General features: G+C 33.1%; 2 protein-coding genes across 3 annotated transcripts; both read right to left on the reverse strand.

The window, feature by feature from the left end:
• Window positions 1–8868: 8868 nt before the first annotated feature.
• LOC129304486 (uncharacterized) lies at window positions 8869–12060 on the reverse strand. Its single transcript, XM_054944163.1, has 2 exons — window positions 11328–12060; window positions 8869–11183 (listed from the first exon to the last, which is right to left on the reverse strand). The coding sequence occupies exons 1-2, from the start codon at window positions 12058–12060 to the stop codon at window positions 8869–8871; spliced, it is 3048 nt and encodes a 1015-aa protein (XP_054800138.1).
• Window positions 12061–13603: 1543 nt separating this feature from the next.
• On the reverse strand, window positions 13604–20764 carry LOC129306975 (phosphatidate cytidylyltransferase 2-like). 2 transcript variants are annotated; one of them, XM_054947810.1, is made up of 12 exons: window positions 20636–20764; window positions 19048–19199; window positions 18407–18660; window positions 18102–18253; window positions 17781–17922; window positions 16564–16720; window positions 16091–16138; window positions 15907–15993; window positions 15644–15772; window positions 15494–15550; window positions 13974–14057; window positions 13604–13887 (listed from the first exon to the last, which is right to left on the reverse strand). In XM_054947810.1, the coding sequence occupies exons 2-12, from the start codon at window positions 19126–19128 to the stop codon at window positions 13798–13800; spliced, it is 1281 nt and encodes a 426-aa protein (XP_054803785.1). In that variant the 5' UTR covers window positions 19129–19199; window positions 20636–20764; the 3' UTR covers window positions 13604–13797. The 2 variants fall into 2 exon arrangements, with proteins under 2 accessions (XP_054803785.1, XP_054803786.1); XM_054947811.1 differs by lacking the exon at window positions 20636–20764 and having other exon boundaries at window positions 19048–20628.
• Between the last annotated feature and the right edge of the window lie 967 nt (window positions 20765–21731).

The raw sequence follows: 21731 nt of genomic DNA on the forward strand, positions 1-21731 counted from the left end.
CCACTCGCTTCGTTTTCACCCTACACTTGTCCAGTTCTCCTCCGTATTAACTATTTTTTACTGTAATGCCATTGCATATTTAAAATCACATTTGAATTTATTTATTTATTTTTTAATAGTAGGGCACGTGCTAAGTGACAAAATGTATCATGTTAGCTTATAGAAAAATTTTACGACTAAAATGCAGAGTATGAAAAATGTGAACGTTTGGATTGTCGATGAGCCAATCAATTATTTTTTAAAAAATATAATTAAAAGTGATCATTCAATCCCTTATAATAAGATCTTTAATTTTGTTAATAATCATAATTAGAGAGTGATTTATAGAAAATTCATTATGTATTAATATGTGAGTTTTTATAGAGTCAGAATAGATATCAATTTTATCAAATTTTTCAACTTAACAAATATTAAATCCTTTCAAGATGCTTATAAATTTTATTGCTGTACTTGAATAATATTCAAAATATTTAAAGAAACTTTTAATCTAATTACTTTTAAGCTACTTTCCAAATGAATGACTTGATCACGTTTGAATTTTGATACACGGGAATCAAAGGAAATGAGAAAGAATGCAATGGATGTCGGGAGCGTCTCGAAACAATAGTGATACCCCAGAAAATATCAACAAATGTAACCTAAAAAAAATTTAATATCTAATAAAGATTTTGAACATATGCGGCGCTTATTAATTTATTAAAATTTACTTGTTAAAAATTATTTTAATAGATTAATTTTTTTTCGATTTTTTTACTAATATTCTCCCTTTTAAAATCTACATTTTTTTTATAAGCTTGTTTAAATGCAGAATGACAAATAAATCGTATTGAAATAGGAAAGTGATAAATAAATACAACGAAATTTGATAATTTACTTTGAAATCTCTTGAGACTTATCCAACATTTTTTGCAAAATTATATTTATGACCCTAAACAAAATAATAAAAAATATAGAAGTTAATATGCAAATAAAAATTGTTCATAATGAGGGTAAATTTGTTAATATAAGAAGTGTAGAATTTGAAAATGGTGAAAATTTTTGTTCTACTAGAAGCGTATTTGGATTTCAATTAAATAAAATTGAAGATGAAAATACTAATTAATATGATTAATTTTAATTATGATAAAATATATAAAACCTTTCATGAATTTTGAGATAGTTGCATATGATTCGCACCTTTAAAAATTTACAATTAACTCTCATAACTTTAATTTTATTTTTCAAATCCCCTATGTTAATTACCTTGTTACGTTATTAACAGAATTTACCATGTTAGATCAAGAAAAGCTATATAGAAGCTTATATAGTATTTTACGTAAGTAAATAATAGGTATATAAAAATTATATTATTTTTAATATTTATTTTTGTATTTGTTTTATCCATTTTTTGTTATTAATACTGCATAGTTTTCTTTCATAAAATGATAAATTTTTATTTATACAATTCTTATCAATTATAACTTTTAAATATTTTTATTTTCACTTATTTAATACAAAAGGTTATTTTAATTTATAAAGAATAATAGAATTGTAATTTTTCTACTTAAATTCTGTTAAAAATTAATAAAAATATTTTTATGTCATATGCCATGGGTATTTGATTAATCTCACATGGAAAACTCTACTAATAATATAACAGAATTAATTAATTATAAGGGATTTTGTAAAATAAAATTAAATGTTAAGGGAGTTAATTTTAAATGTTTAAAAGTGAAAGGGTCATATGTAATTACATCAAATTTAAAAAAGTTTTATATATTTTAACTTTTTAATTATAATTAATTATATTATAAAATAATTGTGTTTGGATTTTTTTTCCTAAGGTATCCGGATAATTGACAACTATAAGACTAATTTTTTAAAAAATTTGAGCACCATTATTTAAGAAATTGTTTTCTTTCAAGTGATGCTCTTCTTGCACACTTCCATGAATTTACAATAATTAAGGCTCTGCCTGTGCGTTGTGCAACTTACCTGAAGTTATAGTTTAAATTATATTATATTGTAATTATAGCTTAAATATATAAATATAATTTAAATTATATAAATAAAAAATAAATGAATATATTTAAATTTAAATAAAATTAATAAGTTAATAAATGGATATATAATGGCCCCACAATGCACATTCCTTTATGAGGGAGAATTCACATATGTCCTTTTGCATGGAAGAAAAGTGATGTAAGGATATATTTGTACAGTTATAAAAGTCTGACAAAATTCTATCAACTCATATGGTCTCACTTAGATAATTGATAATAAGAAGCTACTGAGAGGAGCTTCATTCATAACCAAGTTGTGGAAGCAAAATTGACTTATGAGATGATAAAAGTAATTAAGTTAAGAAATTTTTTAAACATTTTGGATGTCAATCAAATATAGTGGTTGAATTTTTGGATATTTTAGAAGAGCTTCAACTTTGTTAAAATATGAGATTTATTAAAATTAATATCTATTTTGATTCCATAAAAGCTCCCTTCTTATTCAACATAATATCCTTAATAATCATTCCATTTTTGAAAATATTAAGAGAGTTAAATATTTTATCATGAAAGACTGGATTATTACTTTCAATCACATGTTTAGGGAAGTAAATAATTATGCCAAAATTCTTGTTCATCAACTCTCACAAAAAAACCTTGATATTGTTATATTTAATGATCCACTGTCAAGCTATCACTCCCTTATGAAATTTCATATGACTTGATTCCGTTTTTTTTTTTGCACCGATTTTTTTTGGTCTTGTACTAAAAAAATTTTTGACTTATGGGGAAGAGGGCATGTTGGGCATTCTCCCCAGAACCATGATTTTAAATCTGTTTGAATTGATTGCGAAACCTATCCAAGCAGGTACGAGACTCGATTGGGTGAGGTCGTAAAAAAGTCATTTCAAAGCTCTAAAGAAATTAAAATAAGAGTTGTCTAATCCAAATGATAAATCAAAACTTCTTACAAGATTTATGGAAATGAAAAAAATTATACCCTAAAAAGGAAAGTTATAAAAAAGGCAAATAATGAAAATCCATATTAATGACCTAACGTTATGTATTTGTACTTGTTTTTCTTGTAGTTCTGAGTTCTGAACTTAATTTTTAAATTTGTACAAAGACCATGTGGTTATTTTTTTTGTTTAACGAAGCATGTTTTAATATTATTTGATCATATGCTTTGCATATTTATGTATTTGCTCTTTAATACTGATGAAATTACTTGCTTACTTCAATAGATAGTGATGAAGTACACATATAAGTCCTTGTTTGGAACCATGGAATGGGGTTGAGGGAAGGAGTGGCTTTTTTAAATGTTTGAAATAAGCTAATTCGAAAATAGAATGGCCTATTACTTCATTTGAAGTAAGTCTCATTCCATTAGCAGACATACAAAAAGAATAGTCCTTATTTTCTGGAAGTGATTTTTTTTTAACCAAACTATCCTTTGTTAATAACTTTTTAAGACAAAATTATCATTTATCTTTTGCTCTCCACTTTTCCTCTCATCCATTCTTTTATTTGTTTTGCTTACTTCTCCTTTCACCTTTGCCAATGGTAGCCACTACTTCTTGCCACATTATTATCAACAAAGTAATTTAGTTCCAGGCACAAAGTCAATATAAAAATAAATCAGTTTTATGATTATTTTATATTAATATGTAATAAGATTTTTAATACAAATACTCAAAATAAAGATATCATGTTTATGTAATTACAACAAAGTGCCTAATATGAAAAAGAGAAAGAATAATATCTCTAAATAATGTGAGTGGAAGACGTTAGATTTAGGATTTGTGTCAAGCCCATTTTCTGCTTAGAGTCTATTTAATTTATAAGTAAAATTCTAGCTTATTTTACCAAAAAAAAATATATATATTCTAGCTTACATGTCTAATTTAGTCCCTTTATAATTCGAGAAAACAATTATCTATCAACCTTCACACACAATACAAGTAGGATAGAATCAAGGGATTAGTAGGGACTATGACTTCCTAATTTTTTTAATAAAGTATAAGAATTATATATTTTTGACTTTTTTAAATTGGTATTACATAAAAGCCTTAAAATATTATATGAAATTTTCATTTTAATTTTATAGTAATTTTTTCTGCATGCATAATCTATATGTTTTAGTAGCTCAAAGATATAGTTATTATAGAATTTATTTATTTTCAACAAGATAATGCTACAATTGCTCTTAAGATATTGATGTCATTTGATTTTACTCTCATTTTAATTAAAAAGGTTATAAGAATTATTACTAACAAATTTTGTCGAGCACTGTAGCAAAAATTTCAAAATATTAAATGCTATATGCTTGATATCTACCATAAAATACTTATCCAAAGTTAAGATGTTATGGTTAAGACATGTTCTTCTAGAAAAAAAAAACATAATTTTATATCCTTATACTTTGCTTACATTTTGTTATTTATCTTTGTACTTTTTTTGATATTTTTGATACCTATACTTTTATTTTTTATCATTTTATATCATTCCAAAGTCTCTATACTTTGCTTACAGAGGAACATAAAATAATAAAAAATAAAAATATAGGAACCAAAAACATTAAAAAAAAGTACAAAGATCGATGGTAAAATACAAGTAAAATATAGGGGTCAAAAATTATGTTTAAAATTTTTTTTTTAATAACCAAGCTATTAAAATTTATTATACGAATGGCTTTTACTATGATACACTCAGATATTGTCAACATAAAAAAGCTGTGATAATTAAACATGATTATCATATTGATATATTTATTTATTATAATTATTAATTAAAATAATTAAATAGTAAATTAAGTAATATATATTTTTAGATTGTAAAAAATTTAAATCCAAAGAACGCGTTTAAATCATCCAATACTCATGGAAAAAATGAAAAATCTTCACAATTTAATAATAATTTATATTAAAAAGAAATTTGTTAAAAATTTAATTGTAAACATAATAATTAATTATTTTTATATCATGAAAAATTGATGAGTTAATTGAAAAAATAATATATATATATAATTAAATATAAATATATATGTTAAAATATTTATATTATGTAAATTATATATATAAATTTAATTTTTTTATTATATATATTTTATCATCTCAATCCTTCTTAATAAATTTTTTTAACTGCACCCCTAAATATGAGGGTGTGGGTGCTAGTTCTATGGGATGGAAACATATAATAAACAAACAACTTCTTTCACGAGTCCCGTCAAGTTCCTCCTTTTCTCTGCTCTCGGTGTGTTGTCATTTGCTGTGTATAAATATAAGACTAATTTTTATGTGATTTAAGTATTATTTGGCTACTAAAAAAATAGGTTGAAAAAATAAACTAAATCACCCTCTCTTTAATAAACATGATAAAATTTATTAATTTATTATAAATGTGAGAATTATTATATTCTTTAAGAATATCATAAATCATAATTTTTAACTCCAAAAATTAAATTGCTCATTTTCTTTATAAATATGCTTATCTATCTTTTTTTATTATTTTATTTTTATCTTTATTTTTAAAATATATTCTGTTTCATTTCTTTCTAGTTGGTAAGTAACATCAGATAGAATCCGGGACGTCTTCCAAATTCTCACAATTTTCATTCTTCCAGTTTTTTTTATACCTATTTTTATTCCCTTCAAAATCTTTTCGCTGCAGTAAACTAACCGGTGTTTAGTCCCTATTATAGGTTTGGATCACATGCACTTCTTTAAAATAACCGGTGTGCATTTCTTCTTTTTTTTTATGATTTTTTTAAATATTTTCTTAAGCTTATAAATATTTTGAATATCTCCCAAAATATATTTTTTTAAAAAAAATAGCACACCATGCATTTGTTCGCAAGAATGCGTATTTATTATCCAATGCCGTGTTGTTTGTAATATAGTTTCTTCACCCTGTCAAAGCTTTGTGAAGTTACATGTTTTGTAATTTTGTGTACCCAGAACAGTGCATTGTAGTAAGCCAATAATAGCCAATCAAGACTCGTTAACAATTTCACATGCGAGGAGTGGAAGCGAAGCTTCCTATATGCAACGAGCACAATTCATTGCTCGGACAATTTACCAGATAATAAATTTACAATGTGGGTATAGCAATAGCTAGAGCCGGTAATTTTGACCAAGTTTAACAGGTCAGTGTAAATCCATTTGAAAAAAGTTAAGATTGAATTTGATTATATGAACTTTTTTAAAAAGATAAGATAATTTAAGTCGGATGAGAATAAGTTAACCCCAATTGAGCCCAAGTGTTGGAATTACTAGCTCTACATGTATGTATAGGCAGTAATTTTGGCCAAGCCCGACAAGCTAGTTCAAATCAAGTCGAAAAAAATTAGGGCTAAGCTTGATTATATGAACTTTTTTAAATAGTAAGATACTTTAAATCTAATTCAAGTAAGCTCAATCAACCCAAATTATCAGTTCTAGCAACAGCCATGTAAGTTATTCCATTTTTTTTCCTATTTTTTTTAAATTAAAGGTGAAATTGTGGGCTCAAATTTATTAGACTTTAAGTTAAAAAAATTTAGTTCTTGGTCTAAGTTAAAAAGTAACATAAAATGAGTTTAAAATTTAAAATATTAAAATAAAGGGTGTAAAATATAAAAACATTTACCACATACATGTAATTTCCCTCCAAGTACCCGTGGCTCCGTCACTCTCTTGTTTCGATCCATAAAGCAATTTTTATGCATGAATGCTCAACGGTGGCAAATTGGATTATGCCAACAAACAAGACATGGTATGTAGTTACTGATATGTGTTGCTGTTACTGACATGCATGAAGTATTGTAGTTCATGTGTTTGAACTTCGCACACCATTCAACATATCTTTGCAACTTTGTAATTTTGATGTTTCGATTATTTATGCAAGAGTTATAACACTTTCTGTAGGATTGTTTATTTTATACCAAGTCCTTTAGTTTGCACTTTTCTACTGATAAAGATTAATTATTTTCTCTGATATTTATGTTACACATACAAGTCTCCTTGGAACATTCCATGATGGGTGTATCTATAGTGGTGGAAAATCTTGTTAGCCTCCCAGAGATCAGTTTTTCATATTTAATTTAGTGACCGATCATGTTTAATTTTAAATTTGGTATTTTACAAATGAGGAGGGGTGAGGTATTTACAGGCCTCCCCTTAGATCTAGAATGTTCCCACCTCCTTAATGGACGGTGGAGATTAAATCTATCCTACGGTTACAATTAATTCTCTAGAATTCTCTTAACAAATATCTAGATATTTAAATGGAAGAATCTAGAGACAATATTAAAATATTGAGGCTAGAGTTGTGTAGGCTTCTCTAGAATGTTCTTGCACTCTCTAGCACTCTTAAGATTAGCTGGGAGCCTTCTGGAGGGTTCTGGAGCACTCCGGACCTTGTGAAAAATGACGAAACGTGACATTCTCCCCCACTTGATTTCGCGACGCCCTCGTCGCGCCTTCCTCCTTGTATCGTTGGATTTGGTCAGTGAACTGCTACAGGAGGTCTTCAGGTTCCCAACTTACTTCAAAGTCTGGTTGACCCTTCCACTTGATTAAGTACTCAGTATAGTTGGGAACTCCTCTCTTTCTGATCACCCTATCTGCAAGGATTTCTTCTATCTCCTTGTCGTACTAGGTGACGACCGTTGTTGGTGCTCTCTTAGAGATACCTCGAGATGGATCTTCTTCATCTCTATAGTATTTCTTCAAGAGACTAACATGGACGACAGGATGAATCTTAAGCTTGGGAGGGAGTTGTACCTGGTACGCAACCTTTCCCACACGTTTGATGATAGGGAAAGGGCCTTCATATCTCCTGACCAAGCCTTTGTGGACTTTGCGTAGTGACTTGAATTGATTCGGCAATAACTTAACCATGACCAAGTTACCGACTTGAAACTCAATGGGGCGCCGCTTCTTGTCTGCCCACTTCTTCATTTTTCGAGAAGCTTTATCCAGGCATGCACGAGTAACGTCGGCTTCTTGCCATTCCTTGGTAAACTTATAGGCAGCTGGATTGTCTCCCTTGTATGGTGTGGCAAGTGCGTTGGGGGTTAGAGGTTGTTGTCCGGTAACTATCTCAAAAGGGCTCTTACCTATCGACTCGCTTCGCTGCAAGTTGTAAGAGAATTGGGCCACATCGAGCAACTTAGCCCAATCTCGTTGATGAGCGCTCACATAGTGTCGAAGGTAGAGCTCTAACAAAGCGTTGATTAGCTCTATTTGTCCATCGCTCTAAGGATAAAAGCTTGTTGAGAAATTTAAATCTGTCCCCAAGAGCTTGAAAAGTTCTCTCTAGAATTTCCCGGTGAATCGGGGATCTCGATCACTGACGATGTTGCGAGGGATCCCCATAGCTTCACGACATGTTTGAAAAACAAGCGTGCCGCTTCATCAACCTTGCAATCTGCTGGGGCTAGTATAAAGGTGGCATATTTACTGAATCTATCAACCACCACCATGATACTCCCACATCCTTCAGACTTAGGGAAAGCAACTATGAAGTCCATGGAGACACTCTCCCATGGTATCTCAGCCACCGGCAAAGGTTCGAGTAGACTAGCAGGATGTTGTTGTTCAACCTTATCTTGCTGGCACACTAAGCAAGTTCTCACATATGCTTCGACATCGTCTTGCATATGTGGCCAATAGAAATGATTTTGTACGAGAGTAAGTGTTCTGGTCATACCTGGATGTTCAACCCATATGGAATCATGGCACTCTTTTAGGACATCCCTTCAAAGGTTGCCCTATTTCAGCACATAGACTCGGTTCCCAATGGTGTAGAGTATTCCATTATTCACCCAAAATCTTCGAGTCTTGCCTTCGGTGGCAAGCTTTACTAAGTTGCTTGCGGTTGAGTCCTGAGACATACCTTCCTTGATTCATTCAAGGAAGTCATTATGGGGCATGCTTGCTGAGAGAGTGGCTAACTCGGCTTTCTTGCTTAAGGCATCTGCCACCACGTTCACTTTGCCTGGCTTGTACTCCAACCAATAATCAAACTCAGCAAGAAAATCTTGCCAGCGAGCTTGCTTTGGGCTGAGCTTCTTTTGTGTTTGGAAGTAGCTCGTAGCAACATTGTCTGTCATAATAGTGAACTTACTCCCAAGTAAGTAATGACGCCAGGTTCGTAGACAATGGATGATGGCAAACATCTCTTTCTCTTGTACCGTGTAGTGCCTCTCCGTGTCATTGAGCTTTCGGCTCTCGTACGCAATAGGGTGTCTTTCTTGCATTAACACGCCGCCTATTGCAAAGTCTGAGGCATCAGTGTGTACCTCAAACGGCTTGGAGTAGTCGGGCAAGGACATAACAGGCTCTTGTACGACCATCTGCTTGAGCTTTTCAAAAGCATCTTGGCAATCTTGTGACCATTGCCAAGACTTATTCTTCTTGAGCAAATCTGTTAATGGAGCAGCGATAGTTGAATACCCCTTAATAAACCGTCGGTAGTAGTTCACCAGACCAAGGAATGATCTTAACTCTGGGACCTTGGTGGGCGGTTGCCATTCTTGAATAGCTTGCACTTTAGTTGGGTCCATCATGAGCTTCCCATCCTTGATCTTATGCCCCAAGAAGTCCACCTCTTGTTTGGCAAAAGAGCATTTTTCCAACTTAATATAGAGTTCGTGATCAGAGAGTACCTGGAAGACTTTCTTCAAGTGTTGAGTATGCTCTTCAAAAGTCTTGCTGTACACCACAATGTCATCCAAGTATACCACCACGAACTGGTCCAAGTAAGGGTGGATCAACTTGTTCATGAGTGTGCAGAACGTTGCCGGGGCGTTCGTCAGTCCAAAGGGCATGACAAGGAACTCAAATGCTCCATATCTCGTCACGCAGGTTGTCTTCGGCTCATCACCTGCGGCGATGCATACTTGATAGTACCCAGATCGAAGATCAAGCTTAGAGAAGTACCTGGCCTTTCCAAGCTGATCGAACAAGTCGGCAATCAAAGGTATCGGGTACTTGTTCTTGATTGTGATCTTGTTCAAGGCCCTGTAGTCAATACACATCCGCAGCGAACCATCCTTCTTCTTCTGGAAGAGGACTGGAGCACCATATAGGGCCTTGGATGGTTGGATGTACCCAGAATTAAGGAGATCTTGGAGTTGTCTCCTCAATTCAGCAAGTTCTGGAGGTGACATGCGGTAAGGTGCCAAGGCAGGTGGTTTGGTACCAGGCTCCAACTCGATCTGATGGTCTACCTCTCTTCTAGGGGGTAGTTTCTTAAGCAACTCGTCAGGCATGACGTGCTTGTGCTCCCGTAGCACCTCTTGGATGCAAGCTGGCAAGGTTTCCCGTGGCTTGGTTGGGCCATTCTCTTCCTCGGCCAATGAACGTACAGTGGCAATATACCCTTCTAAGTTCTTGAGACCCCTCTTGAATTGCAAGGTAGAAATCATAAGGTTGGATTTCTCCAAGCGTTTCAAGGGGATTACCCGAATCATGTTAGAGTCAATGACCACCATAGACTTGGCTTCGGGAATAGGGAAGGCATGTGCTTTGCAAAAGAAAGCAAGTCCCAATACAACTTTGAAATCATCCATAGGGACAATAGTAAAGTCTAACGTACCTTGCCAGTCCCCGATCTTCACCTTCACATCCTTGGCAATCCCAAGGACTTGTTTGGCTGGGGAGTTCACTGCCTTGATGGTGCCTTCTCCTTTGTTGAGTTGGATACCCAATCTCTTAGCTTCTTCAGCCTCCATGAAGTTGTGGGATGCTCCTGTGTCGAGCATGGCAAAGGCGGACTTGCCTTGAATGGCAAGATCAGCATAAAGTAGACCTTTCTCTTCTTTCTTAGATGGAAAAAAGAGTCCAGTCAAGGAATTCAAGTGTTGGAGGGAACCAAGGTCGATCTGTTGCTCCTTGTCCCGGCTATCCTTCATCTCAGCAACTAAGGCATTCATAGCCTTGCGGTTGGGGCAGTCACGAGTCCAGTGTGGACCATCGCACATGAAGCATGGCTTCGGTGACTTTGAGGCATCACGCTTGATTGAGAGTGGTTTATCCTGTCTAGAACTCCCACCAAAGAATCTACCACCATCCTTACGATCAGAGTTCTTCTTTTGTCCTCTTTTGTCTCCTCCACTATTACCAGGATTAGGCTTTTTGGACTTGGTGGAGTAGTCGATTATGCACTCAGCAGCAGCAATTGCCTCATCTAGAGTTTGCACTTTGCATCTATCGAGTTCTACTCTCGCTCAGTCTTTAAGTCCATCCATGAAGTAGAAAAGAGCCTCCTTGTTGGACAGGTCCTCGATCTTGAGCATGATAGTAGTAAACTCTTTAATGTAGTCAGGAATACTACTAGTTTGTCTCAACCTATGAAGCTTACCTCGAGCCTCTGTCTCAGCATTGTGGGGAACAAAGTGCTTGCGGAGTTCTGATTTGAACAGCTCCCATGTGTTGAGAGTGCAGATGCTCTTCTCTCGCTCAGCATGCTTTCTGCGCCACCATAGTTGGGCTGCATCCCGGAGAAAAGTTGAAGCATTGTTGATTCTGATCAAGTCGTTATAGACTCCTATGGCCTCGAAGTACTGTTCTAGGCCAAAGAGAAAGTTCTCCACAATTATGGCACTACGTGCCCCATTGTATATGGCCGGCTTGGGCACTTTCAGTCCCTGAGAAGTGGCGTTTGAAGTACTACCACTAATAGGGCTACTCACACAGCGATGATATTCCCATTCATGACGAATCTCATCCATTTGAGAGTGTAGACCTCGCACCTCATCTCTCACATATTTGCCGAGATCGGCGAGATCACGTCTGAGGGAACGAATGTCTTCCCCTAAATCATCGTTAAGGTCTGCAATCATCAACTTGGCAGCCTGCGTTATCTCAGCATTCTCTTGGATGAGATTGTTGAGTTGATCGTCGAGTCCCCCTATAGTAGTTCTCACTTCCTCCATGTTAGATTCCAAGCTAACAACACGAGGTTCAAGGGACTCACCTGCGGGTGCCCTGCTCCGGCCTCGCTCTCGCTTGGACCTGGGGTGAGCTTGCTCCTGTTGCGCATGAGCTTGCTCCTGTGCTTCCGTGCCAACGACGTTTCCTTCCTCAGTTGCCATCGTACAATACCTTCCTTCAAGCACAACGGCAGAACCGAGCTCTGATACCAACTGTCACGGGGCTAGTTTTTCGACCCGTGTGGTACTTAGACAATCTTCACTGAAAGTTGCTAAGTAAGCCTGACTTGTATGAAAGGAGGATACTTGGCTAAGTAGAGGAAAGGAAAAGCTTGAGGGCAAAGAAGAGTAGAGAGAGTTTGGAGAATGTGAGAGTTCTATTGCTTTGAGAACTCAAGGATGATTTACAAATGAGGAGGGGTGAAGTATTTACAGGCCTCCCCTTGGATCTAGAATGTTCCCACCTCCTTAATGGACGATGGAGATTAAATCTATCCTACGGTTACAATTGATTCTCTAGAATTCTCTTAACAAATATCTAGATATTTAAATGGAAGAATCTAGAGACAATATTAAAATATTGAGGCTAGAGTTGTATAGGCTTCTCTAGAATGTTCTTGCACTCTCTAGCACTCTTAAAATTAGCTGGGAGCCTTCTCGAGGGTTCTGGAGCACTCCAGACCTTGTGAAAAATGACAAAACGTGACATTATGCTCCCTACGTCCATTCTTCCATTTATTTCCATCAGAACTTATCAGGCAAACATTTCAGTGTATAATAAAGTTTACAAGTAATTTGTATAATAATTATCTAATATTTGAAAAATTGTGTCAAATTACTATAAGAACTTGAAAATTTTTGGTTAGTAGCTTGAGACCTTGCAAGTAGAGTTGGAAATATGAGCCGATTTAAACCATATAGGTTGTCCCATATTGAATAGGAGAAATGTGAGTTAAGTTGGACTCAACTTAATTTTATATGGACTAAAAAAATCTCAATTCAACTCAGGCCTTGAGGGTGTCAACTTATTTATTTTTTTTCAATTTATTTTTTAAAAAAATATACTTAAATAATGAGTTTCAGATTAATATTCTTTCATAATTCATTCTAGATCTACCAAAATATTAATCTATAATATTTGTATAAAATATATAAATTGGTTCAGTTAAATAAGTTATACCCAATATACTTTATACCTACAAAATTTTTCCCTTTTCCTTTTTTAAATTTTTTAAAAATAATATGGGTCATTTGTGCCAACTCTAACCCCTTAAGTTTAACCCATATGATTCATGATTATATGATCTGGCTCAGAAAAATTCAGTTTCTATTTTGGTCAATTTTCTCTCCTATCAAACCCGACCCTTATAACTGGTTATTCGAGCCAACTCACATAACTGAACCTATATTCTCAATTCTACCTACAAGCTCTTTTCTTGTTCTGACAGAATATTTTTCTTTCTGGCATAAGAATGTCAATGAGCAAAAGAATGGAAAATAAAAATCAAATTAATTACTGTTTTTGCCTTGGAACATGACTAATTCAACTTGGTTCTCCAAAATACAAAATCCTTAATTTTTTTTCTCTCTCAATAATTTTTGCTCACTCAGTACTACTCTTCCACAGCTAAAATCTGTGAAACTATTTCCTCAATTTGATCTTTCAAAAAAGACAAATCAGAAGAAAATAATTGTGAGCACCAAAAAAAAAACTTGATCACATTTCAAGAACTAAAACAGAAATTTAATCAAATATTAGTGGTCAAGATATACTATACACACACTGACAGCTTCCTGATTTTGCAAATAATATTCTCTGAGAAATTAGAACAAGCATGTACAAATTATCTCCACCAATCCTCCCTCATTAATTAATGATTAAATCACAAAGTAGAAAATCTAAGGCTGCCTTTGAATACCTTCTTGCAACATCTGACCCAGCCTCAAGTATAGATCTCGTTGTTCTTCAAATGTTAGGTTCATCAATATCTGAGGCAAATAACATCAATAAAATCATTTTTATTCAATTATTAAAATTTGATTTGTGATTCATGATATAATAACACGCAAAATACCTGATCTAAAATCATTTCAACTGAGAGACTTTGCGGCACAACAAATGATTGATGATAAATATATGCAAAAACTGCCATCACCATCTGCAAATAGAGCCAAACAAAAAAAAGAGAGTTGATAAGCAAGCAAGCAGATGGAAATTTGGGTTGATGAATGTTACCAGTTAAGGATCTTAAAAAATTAAAATTCTCCGTCAAGGAGAAAAAGAACATGTTATTAATATTTCACGAATTTACAATACACGCTTATCAAAGTTATACCTTAGTGTTCCCAACTTCACCAGAATATTTTCATTCAGAAATATCAACAAATTCAAAATACTATTATAGCATAAAAAAACACCACGTCATAAACTTCAAGGAGCATGGCTTGTAACTTCCAAAAACAGCAATTACTTATTTCAATGGTTCTAGTAAGATGTTTATTTTAAGGTCTTAACTATTAGTATTATGAGCTATGAATCCTAGAATGTTATTTTCTCTAGAAATTTCAGGCAGGATTTTTCCCCATAGGAGGAAGGGCTACACTTTATGAACCATTTTGAAAATTTTCTTTTTTCAATTTGGATAAGAATGAAACAGTATACTACCTACTGGACACAAAAAAAAAAAAAAAAAAAACCTATTAGATAGAGACACGTACAACCAAAAAACACTTACTTCACTATGATATGCAAATATACTAATACCACAGACATATGCGTAGCATTCCAGTTGATCAGGGTGGACTATGATATAGACATCCTAGTGGCATAAATTCATCTAACATCAAAGTGGCATTTGGAACTCGTGTATTCTAATAACTTCCCGAGCATGTAGAAACCGTATTACCGGGGGTAAAAAGAGACATACAAAGAAGTCGTCATTCTTATATTATTTAGAAATTAACAACACCAATTTTGAATTTTCTTATGTTTGTTATTTCAAACATCATACAAATAGGTTTCTCAACACCTGAAAAACTAAATTTCCCACGTGACAAACTACAGCTAAAAGGCTGTGAACCTTTTCAACTGTGAACTAGAAAGAATCGAGAGAATATATTTAGCATCTTTGGTTTACGGAAAATTGTTTTCTAGAAATGAAATTGGAGATTTACCTAAAAAGAAAAATGAAATAGGCACATTTCTCATTTCCTGTCTAGAAAGTACTTCACTAACTACCAAATATTACATTAGTATTCGTGATCATGTTTACTGTTAGGGCACATTTGGTATATGGAAAAGTTATTTGAAGGAAGGGAAAACGAAGAAAGAAAGCATTGGTATTATATTTGGTAGATGGAAAAGTGACTTTGCTGGAAAGAAAGCTTTCCATGTTTATGGGGAGATATTTCCTATTCCCATTTTGAACCAAATGGCCTTACGTGAGAATGCAGGGTGAGCTGAATATAATTATTACCATAATAAAAAAGAAAACAAAAAAAAAAAGTTCAGTATATGGCAAAATGAGCATGTCATTACAATATCATTGATAAATTCAATATAGTTTTGCTAAAACCAAACATCAAAAGAGTTTACCTGACAGTCCATTCTGTCAGTAATTCCACCATGACCTGGAATACTGTCACCAAAATCCTGCAGAGATAGGGTATACAGAAAAAAAACGTTAAATGCCAGCAACCAAATGGATAATGATAATTGCCCAAATGCTGAGTAACAAATCCAGACCTTTATTTTGAAAGCTCTTTTGAAACCACTTGCAAAGAAACCTCCAAAGGGTGCAATAATTGAAGCAAACAAGCCAAGACATAAAGCATGCCATTGAACTGGCAGGATTGATATCTCTTTCCAAGGAAACTGCACAATAGGAGATATTAACTCTTCAAGTGTTAAACATTGTCATCTCTTGTTTGCAACCCTATATGTAACATAATATTGACCTATCTTGCACAATAAAGCAGGCATGAGTTCAAGGGGATCAAGTGGCTCACCCATTGAGGAATAGTTCCTGGTAAAGGGTAAGATTCTGGCTTAAACAGTGGACCGGGATCACAGGAAAGCCAACCGGTTGATAAATCCTGCACGTTGTTTCCAGGGAGACATGAAATATAAGTTACTTGGATTTTGCACGATACTTCAAAAATATCAATTAGTTATGCTCAGTTAAAGATCTACCTTCCTTGGACATGTTAACCACTTGGAACGACCCATGATGTTTGCTAGCTGCATTAGCAGTTTTATATAATTAACACCTAATTCTTAAAAGAATGACATAGGTAGGAAGACATGTCAAGACAAAATTACGGACATAGATAAATAATATGTCAACGGTAATTTATTTTATAATCACATCAACACCAAAACAAAACAATGTGAGGGTGTGTGTCTCTCCACACCAACCCACTAAGCAAAGATGATCCATCATGATCATTTTCCCAAACATCATCAAAGTCAGTAAGGACTTAATTCCTGTGCATCTTTATAATCAAATTGGTAGTCAATCTCACAAGAAATCCTGTGCGTGCATGCGTGGGTGGTGAGACCTAATCAGTAAAGATGATGCCTCGTGATCTTTTTCCCAAACATTATCAAAGACAGCAAGAACTTAGTTTCTGCCTCTTTAAGACCAAATTGGTAGTCGTTCTCACCAGAAATGCAGAGGTTATGGTTGCAATGGATGCTCCAATAAAGCCCTCCCAAGTTTTCTTAGGAGATAACTTGATCAGTGGGGTTCTTCCAAAGAAGAAACCAAAGATATAAGCAGCAATGTCATTGATGACAATAAGTGTTGCTGGAAGAAGAAACCTGCATAGTGAGTTCAAGTGTTATAGAAAACAAGCAAAACAAAATCATCAAGTAATTATTTGACAATTTTAGATGCAGAATCTCCAGGCCACGAAAAGTCAAAAAGCAATCACAGTAAATAAAAACAAAAATTCTACTAACAAGGAAAACAGACATATCATCCCATGTACAGCTGAACAAACAAAAGAAGAAAAGAAACGGTTGCAGATGGGATCATATTACACAGAATAATCATACGCAAAAAGTGGAGGAAAATTAACGTTCATCTTCAACCTGCTTTCATTTTCAAAAATACAAGGCACGCAAGATATGGCACCATTCTTCACACAAAAATAGAAGTCTAGAACTAAAGGATAAAACAACTGAACTCAGCCCAATTCCCTTCACTGAGGCAAAAAGTTGGCAAGAAGTCATGTATGAAGAATCAAGTTCAAATTGATTGTGATATGGTTCTCCAGGATGAGGATATACTTATCTGAATAAAGAATAATATAATATCATTCCTCAATCATTAAAAAAAAAAAAAAGAATCATCTGGCCATCCATCCCATCTTTCATATTCCAAGGTAATGAAATGATAAATATTGAAGTTTCCAATATTCTGTTTTTTTTTTATAACAAAGTTTGCAATGTTCAAAACAACAAAAAACAATAGGTGAAGTGGGGAGTTGAGATAAGTTATCAAGATGAGAATATACTAATATGAACATCTCCAAAGGAACTAAAAAATACACTTCCATATAACTCCATCTTCCCTGTCCTACTGTTCAAATCCACATATAAGGTTATAACTGATAGGTATCTGCGTACTTCAGCAAACAAAGCCTATAGTTGATAGCTACAGCATCAAATTTTGGTCAAATAATTAAAAAAAAAAAAAGATTACTGTACAGAGATCATATAACATTCAACAAATCCAGGTTAACAAATATACTTCATAAGGATAAAGAAAGACGGCAATATGTAAGCATTGTGGAAAAGACAATCCTCAAAAATTAGTGAAGAGAAGTTCTCAACATAATTATAGCACAACATTCTTTTCCTTAAGAAGTCATATTACCAGAAAATTCCTTCAAAAATGTTTGCGACAGTGAAGGAAGATTGTGTAAACACAACAATCAGAATCATGTGTGTCCAAGCATACTGGCTAAATTGATACTTGTACATTTTCTTCTTTAAAGTGAGAATGAACCACATAAACCCTGACCAATGAAGAGAAGGGAAGTAAACCAAAGTATCAGTAGGCAAAGGATAGGTAAAAAAAAAAGAATACCACAATCCTAAATATCAACTAACAAGAGATTGGTCATCGATCTGGCAGATATATGGCACAAGCACCAGTAATGAATATTAATACACAAGATTGATATCCAAGAGTCACCTGCAATGTACAAGGAGTAGCAGATCGCCATATGATACTTTATAAGGCTGCTCACAAGCTTATATAAAACCTTGTCTGATGTCACAGTGTTGACAAGACGTTGACTCAGGATTCGTCCATATACAAATAACATTGCAGTGAAGAAGAAATGCCTGAGATGGTTTTAAAAATGAATCAATAACATTGTATAAAAATTGGTGCAAACAAGTCATTTAGTAACTAGGAAAAAAAATGATAGTTTATCTTGACAAGAACAAATAACACTCTTGTGCCTATGACGAGGACAATCAACTTGAGACTAATACCAATTTAATAGCCTAAATCCTGGCAGCTGCCTATCTTCATGAGCTCTCCTGAGTAAATTGAAAAGCTCTCTTGCCATAAAGATTTGAATAACCACCACCATCGCAGTAATATAGAGGTGACCCATATAGATGATTGAAGCAAAGCCAGAAATCATCCAAAATGTTGAATGTGCACGGATCCACATAGACTTGTATTTGTTCTTGTCATGAACAAGTAAATTGGTTCCATTTGCTTTGCCAACTTCTGGAATGGCCTGACAAAAGAAATCATCAATTTAATAACTTTTAGATAGTATTAGTAACATTTCTAGAAAGATACCAGTAGTAATTAACCAAATAGTGAAGTTATAATTACATCAATGTTGTATATAAAGACAACAATATTAATAAGGAACACAAAACTAATGGAAAAAAAAGGCTCTTGTCAGTCTTTTTTTTTCCCCAAGAAAAAGACAAAATATTTCGATTGGTTTCCAATAATTCCTTTCCTCAATAAGAATTTTAGAACAATTAGATAATGTTTCAAGTTTCATTCACATTGTAGGAATATCCAAAAGTGCAGGCAAAACCAATAACAACATGAGCTGCACTTAATGTAAATAAATAAATTTGACATAGATGAAAAACTTAAAGCAATGAACCTCATTTGAGCGTTTCTGATTTCTAGCCCGACCAGTGGGAGTTGATGGGGCATGGACATGGGGACTAGTATCCTTCTGCATAGCTCTTTAATCAGATATTACCCAATTCAAAGGCAAAATAGAAGGGACATGTGAAGGCAGAAGATATCAACCTGCAAAATAATTAAAAACATAAACGTAGCCTCTGGGCATACCTGAAAGTATATTTCAAAACTCCCTCACATAAAGAGACCCAATAAATCTGCAGTCAACTTCACAGAGCAAAAGAAAAGAGGACAAAAATGTCCAATTATATGGCATATTGAGTTAATAAGTTAGCTAGATACCCTTAAGAAACAAAGCATACATCCCAAAAATGTAGCTTTGGTAAGCGCACTGTTTAAATGCAGATTCTTTTTCTCACTTCAATCAACAAAAAGCTATATCCTCCACCAGATTTATAAATGTTACAAATATTAATATTTATAAATCTATTCTAACTTTCCACAGTTTATCTTTCATCCACCGTAAAATTTAAAACAATAGCTATCCTTATGTTACTAGTCAATAAACAAACTCCTGATCTTTCTTAATCTGGCATAATCTTACCTATCTCAAGTGTCTGATACATTGATATAACTTTAAATCAAGGGTTCCTTCCAATGCAGGAAAAAATTATGAATACCTTTGTTTCATTAATCAGATCAGTCTTTGAAAGCCCTCCTTAATTTTACATTTTTAAGGTAGATAATAAGTTTGTGGGGGTGGGGAGTTGGGAAATCAATGTTGAATTGTTGTAAGCGTAAACTACAAAAACAAATAAGAGTATAAACTTGTACTGGGAATACAAACTGAGGCCCATATTTTTTATCTTATTAACAAGACAACATGTGCCTCAAAATTGTCTTGTCCATTGGCGAATTACAAACCCAGAGGCGATCCTAATAATATTGAAATAAATGCATAGTTTGACCACAGATTATATGTTTTATTGTCACAGGAATAGAATACAATTCATGACAAACATCGTCTGAGTTGTCTTCAGTTAGTCTATCACTTCCTAATTTTGAGGATTACAACAATTACTGTAAAACCGTGGCCCCTAATCAGAATGTTCCACTATCAATTAGGTAAACTTAACCCCGCGGAAGCTTCCTCCAAGCAATGACTGAATATGTCCAATAAATTACCAACCCTGCATTACTCCAGGAAATTCAGATTCAGACTAGAACTTCTATAAACTCAGTATATCTTTCTAGCCGCTATGCATCATTCCTTCCCTTTCTACGAAGTTCCCAAATCAAACAAAGCTCTCAAGACTCTTTCCAAGAAGCTAACGAGAATAAGCCGCTATAAATCGATAGCATGCGTACTATATGAACAAGGAGGAGATAATTAATTTCACTGACAGATTATAGAGAAGAAACGACATCTAAAGAAGGAAACTAGATTCAAAATCAGAAACACTTTCTTCGCAGTCACATCTCAATCAGAGGGAAACAACTTGAACCATAGGATCAAACAAAAACATTGGAAGCGCCGACAAGAACATACAAAATAAATATCTATCAGTAAAAAGCGAAACGAAAAGATTGTGAAAGTGCAAAACCTTGTTTCGTTCAGCTGAGCGAGGAAGCAACACAGAAAATTTAAAAGGCAGGGAGGCAGACAGAAAGCAAAGAAAAGAATAAGAATAAAGAGGAGGAACGAGCAAAGCAAAACGTGAAAAGGCTTCTTTGTGACACTGGAATTCGGTTCCTTTACGCAGAAAATATTAAAAAAAAAAATTGCGTTTAAAGACTTAATAAAACTTTTGCTCAAAAAAAAAAAAGAATTAATAAAACTTGAACTAGATTAAAGACTAAAATACACTTAGTATCCTTCTATTATATCTTAATTACACAGAGATTTTTTTTAAACACTTATATAATTTTTTCTTAAAATTAAAATATATGTTATATAAACCTCCCTTATATGTTTAAAATTTCATTTTTATTCATGCAAACATTAATCAACTGTTAAATTTGACTTTTAAATTTTTAATTTTAAAAAATGTCTTTCTTTAACATGAGAATTATTTAAAAATTTATATTTGACGAAAAAATATTTTCTATATACAACTAAAAAAAATATAATAAATACATTTTCTAATTTTTATTATATTATAAAATTTATTAATTTTTATCATATTATAAATTTTTTTATCAAATTTATTGAAACTTATCTATGTTTTTTTAAAATTTCTAAAATCATATTTTAAACACATATTTTAGTTCATCACATGACATAAAATAATATAAGTTCAAAAGATTATATAAATAATTTAAATTTATAAACATATTTTCTTACAATAGAATTATATAACCGTCAAATAATATAATTTAAGATTTATTAGGGTGAGGAGAAAATTAGTAAATAAACTTTTTTAACATAATTTTTTAGTTAAAAATGAATTTTAGAATCTTTTCAGAATATATTTCTAACGGAGTTAATGGATTGAATTAAATTGTGTATTTTTAAAATAGAGAGAATGTTTGTGTAATTAAGGTAAAATAAAAAGGTAATTAGATTATTTTACTCTTGATTAAAAGATGTCAAAAATATTAATTATTTAAAATATTATTCAACATTAAACTTAGTTAAAACTATTTAACGTCATTATTAAAAATTGTTTTTAAAAAATAATATCATCTAAATTAAGTAAA

The sequence above is a fragment of the Prosopis cineraria genome, unplaced genomic scaffold (genome assembly GCF_029017545.1).
Source record: "Prosopis cineraria cultivar Desert tree isolate PC_DT_omini unplaced genomic scaffold, ASM2901754v1 PC3, whole genome shotgun sequence".
NCBI classification, from domain to species: domain Eukaryota; kingdom Viridiplantae; phylum Streptophyta; class Magnoliopsida; order Fabales; family Fabaceae; genus Prosopis; species Prosopis cineraria.

What these genes read in the sequence shown, in the direction of transcription:
- LOC129304486 (XM_054944163.1), bottom strand. Translation starts at nt 12,060, where the DNA reads ATGGCAACTGAGGAAGGAAACGTCGTTGGCACGGAAGCACAGGAGCAA. An exon ending in TGCTGAGACAGAGGCTCGAG is followed by an intron (nt 11,184 to 11,327) that starts GTAAGCTTCATA and finishes GAGCGAGAGTAG; the next exon opens with AACTCGATAGATGCAAAGTG.
- LOC129306975 (XM_054947810.1), bottom strand. Translation starts at nt 19,128, where the DNA reads ATGCAGAAGGATACTAGTCCCCATGTCCATGCCCCATCAACTCCCACT. An exon ending in CCATAACCTCTGCATTTCTG is followed by an intron (nt 16,139 to 16,563) that starts GTGAGAACGACT and finishes CTGCTAATGCAG; the next exon opens with CTAGCAAACATCATGGGTCG. An exon ending in CTGACAGAATGGACTGTCAG is followed by an intron (nt 14,058 to 15,493) that starts GTAAACTCTTTT and finishes CTCTATTTGCAG; the next exon opens with ATGGTGATGGCAGTTTTTGC.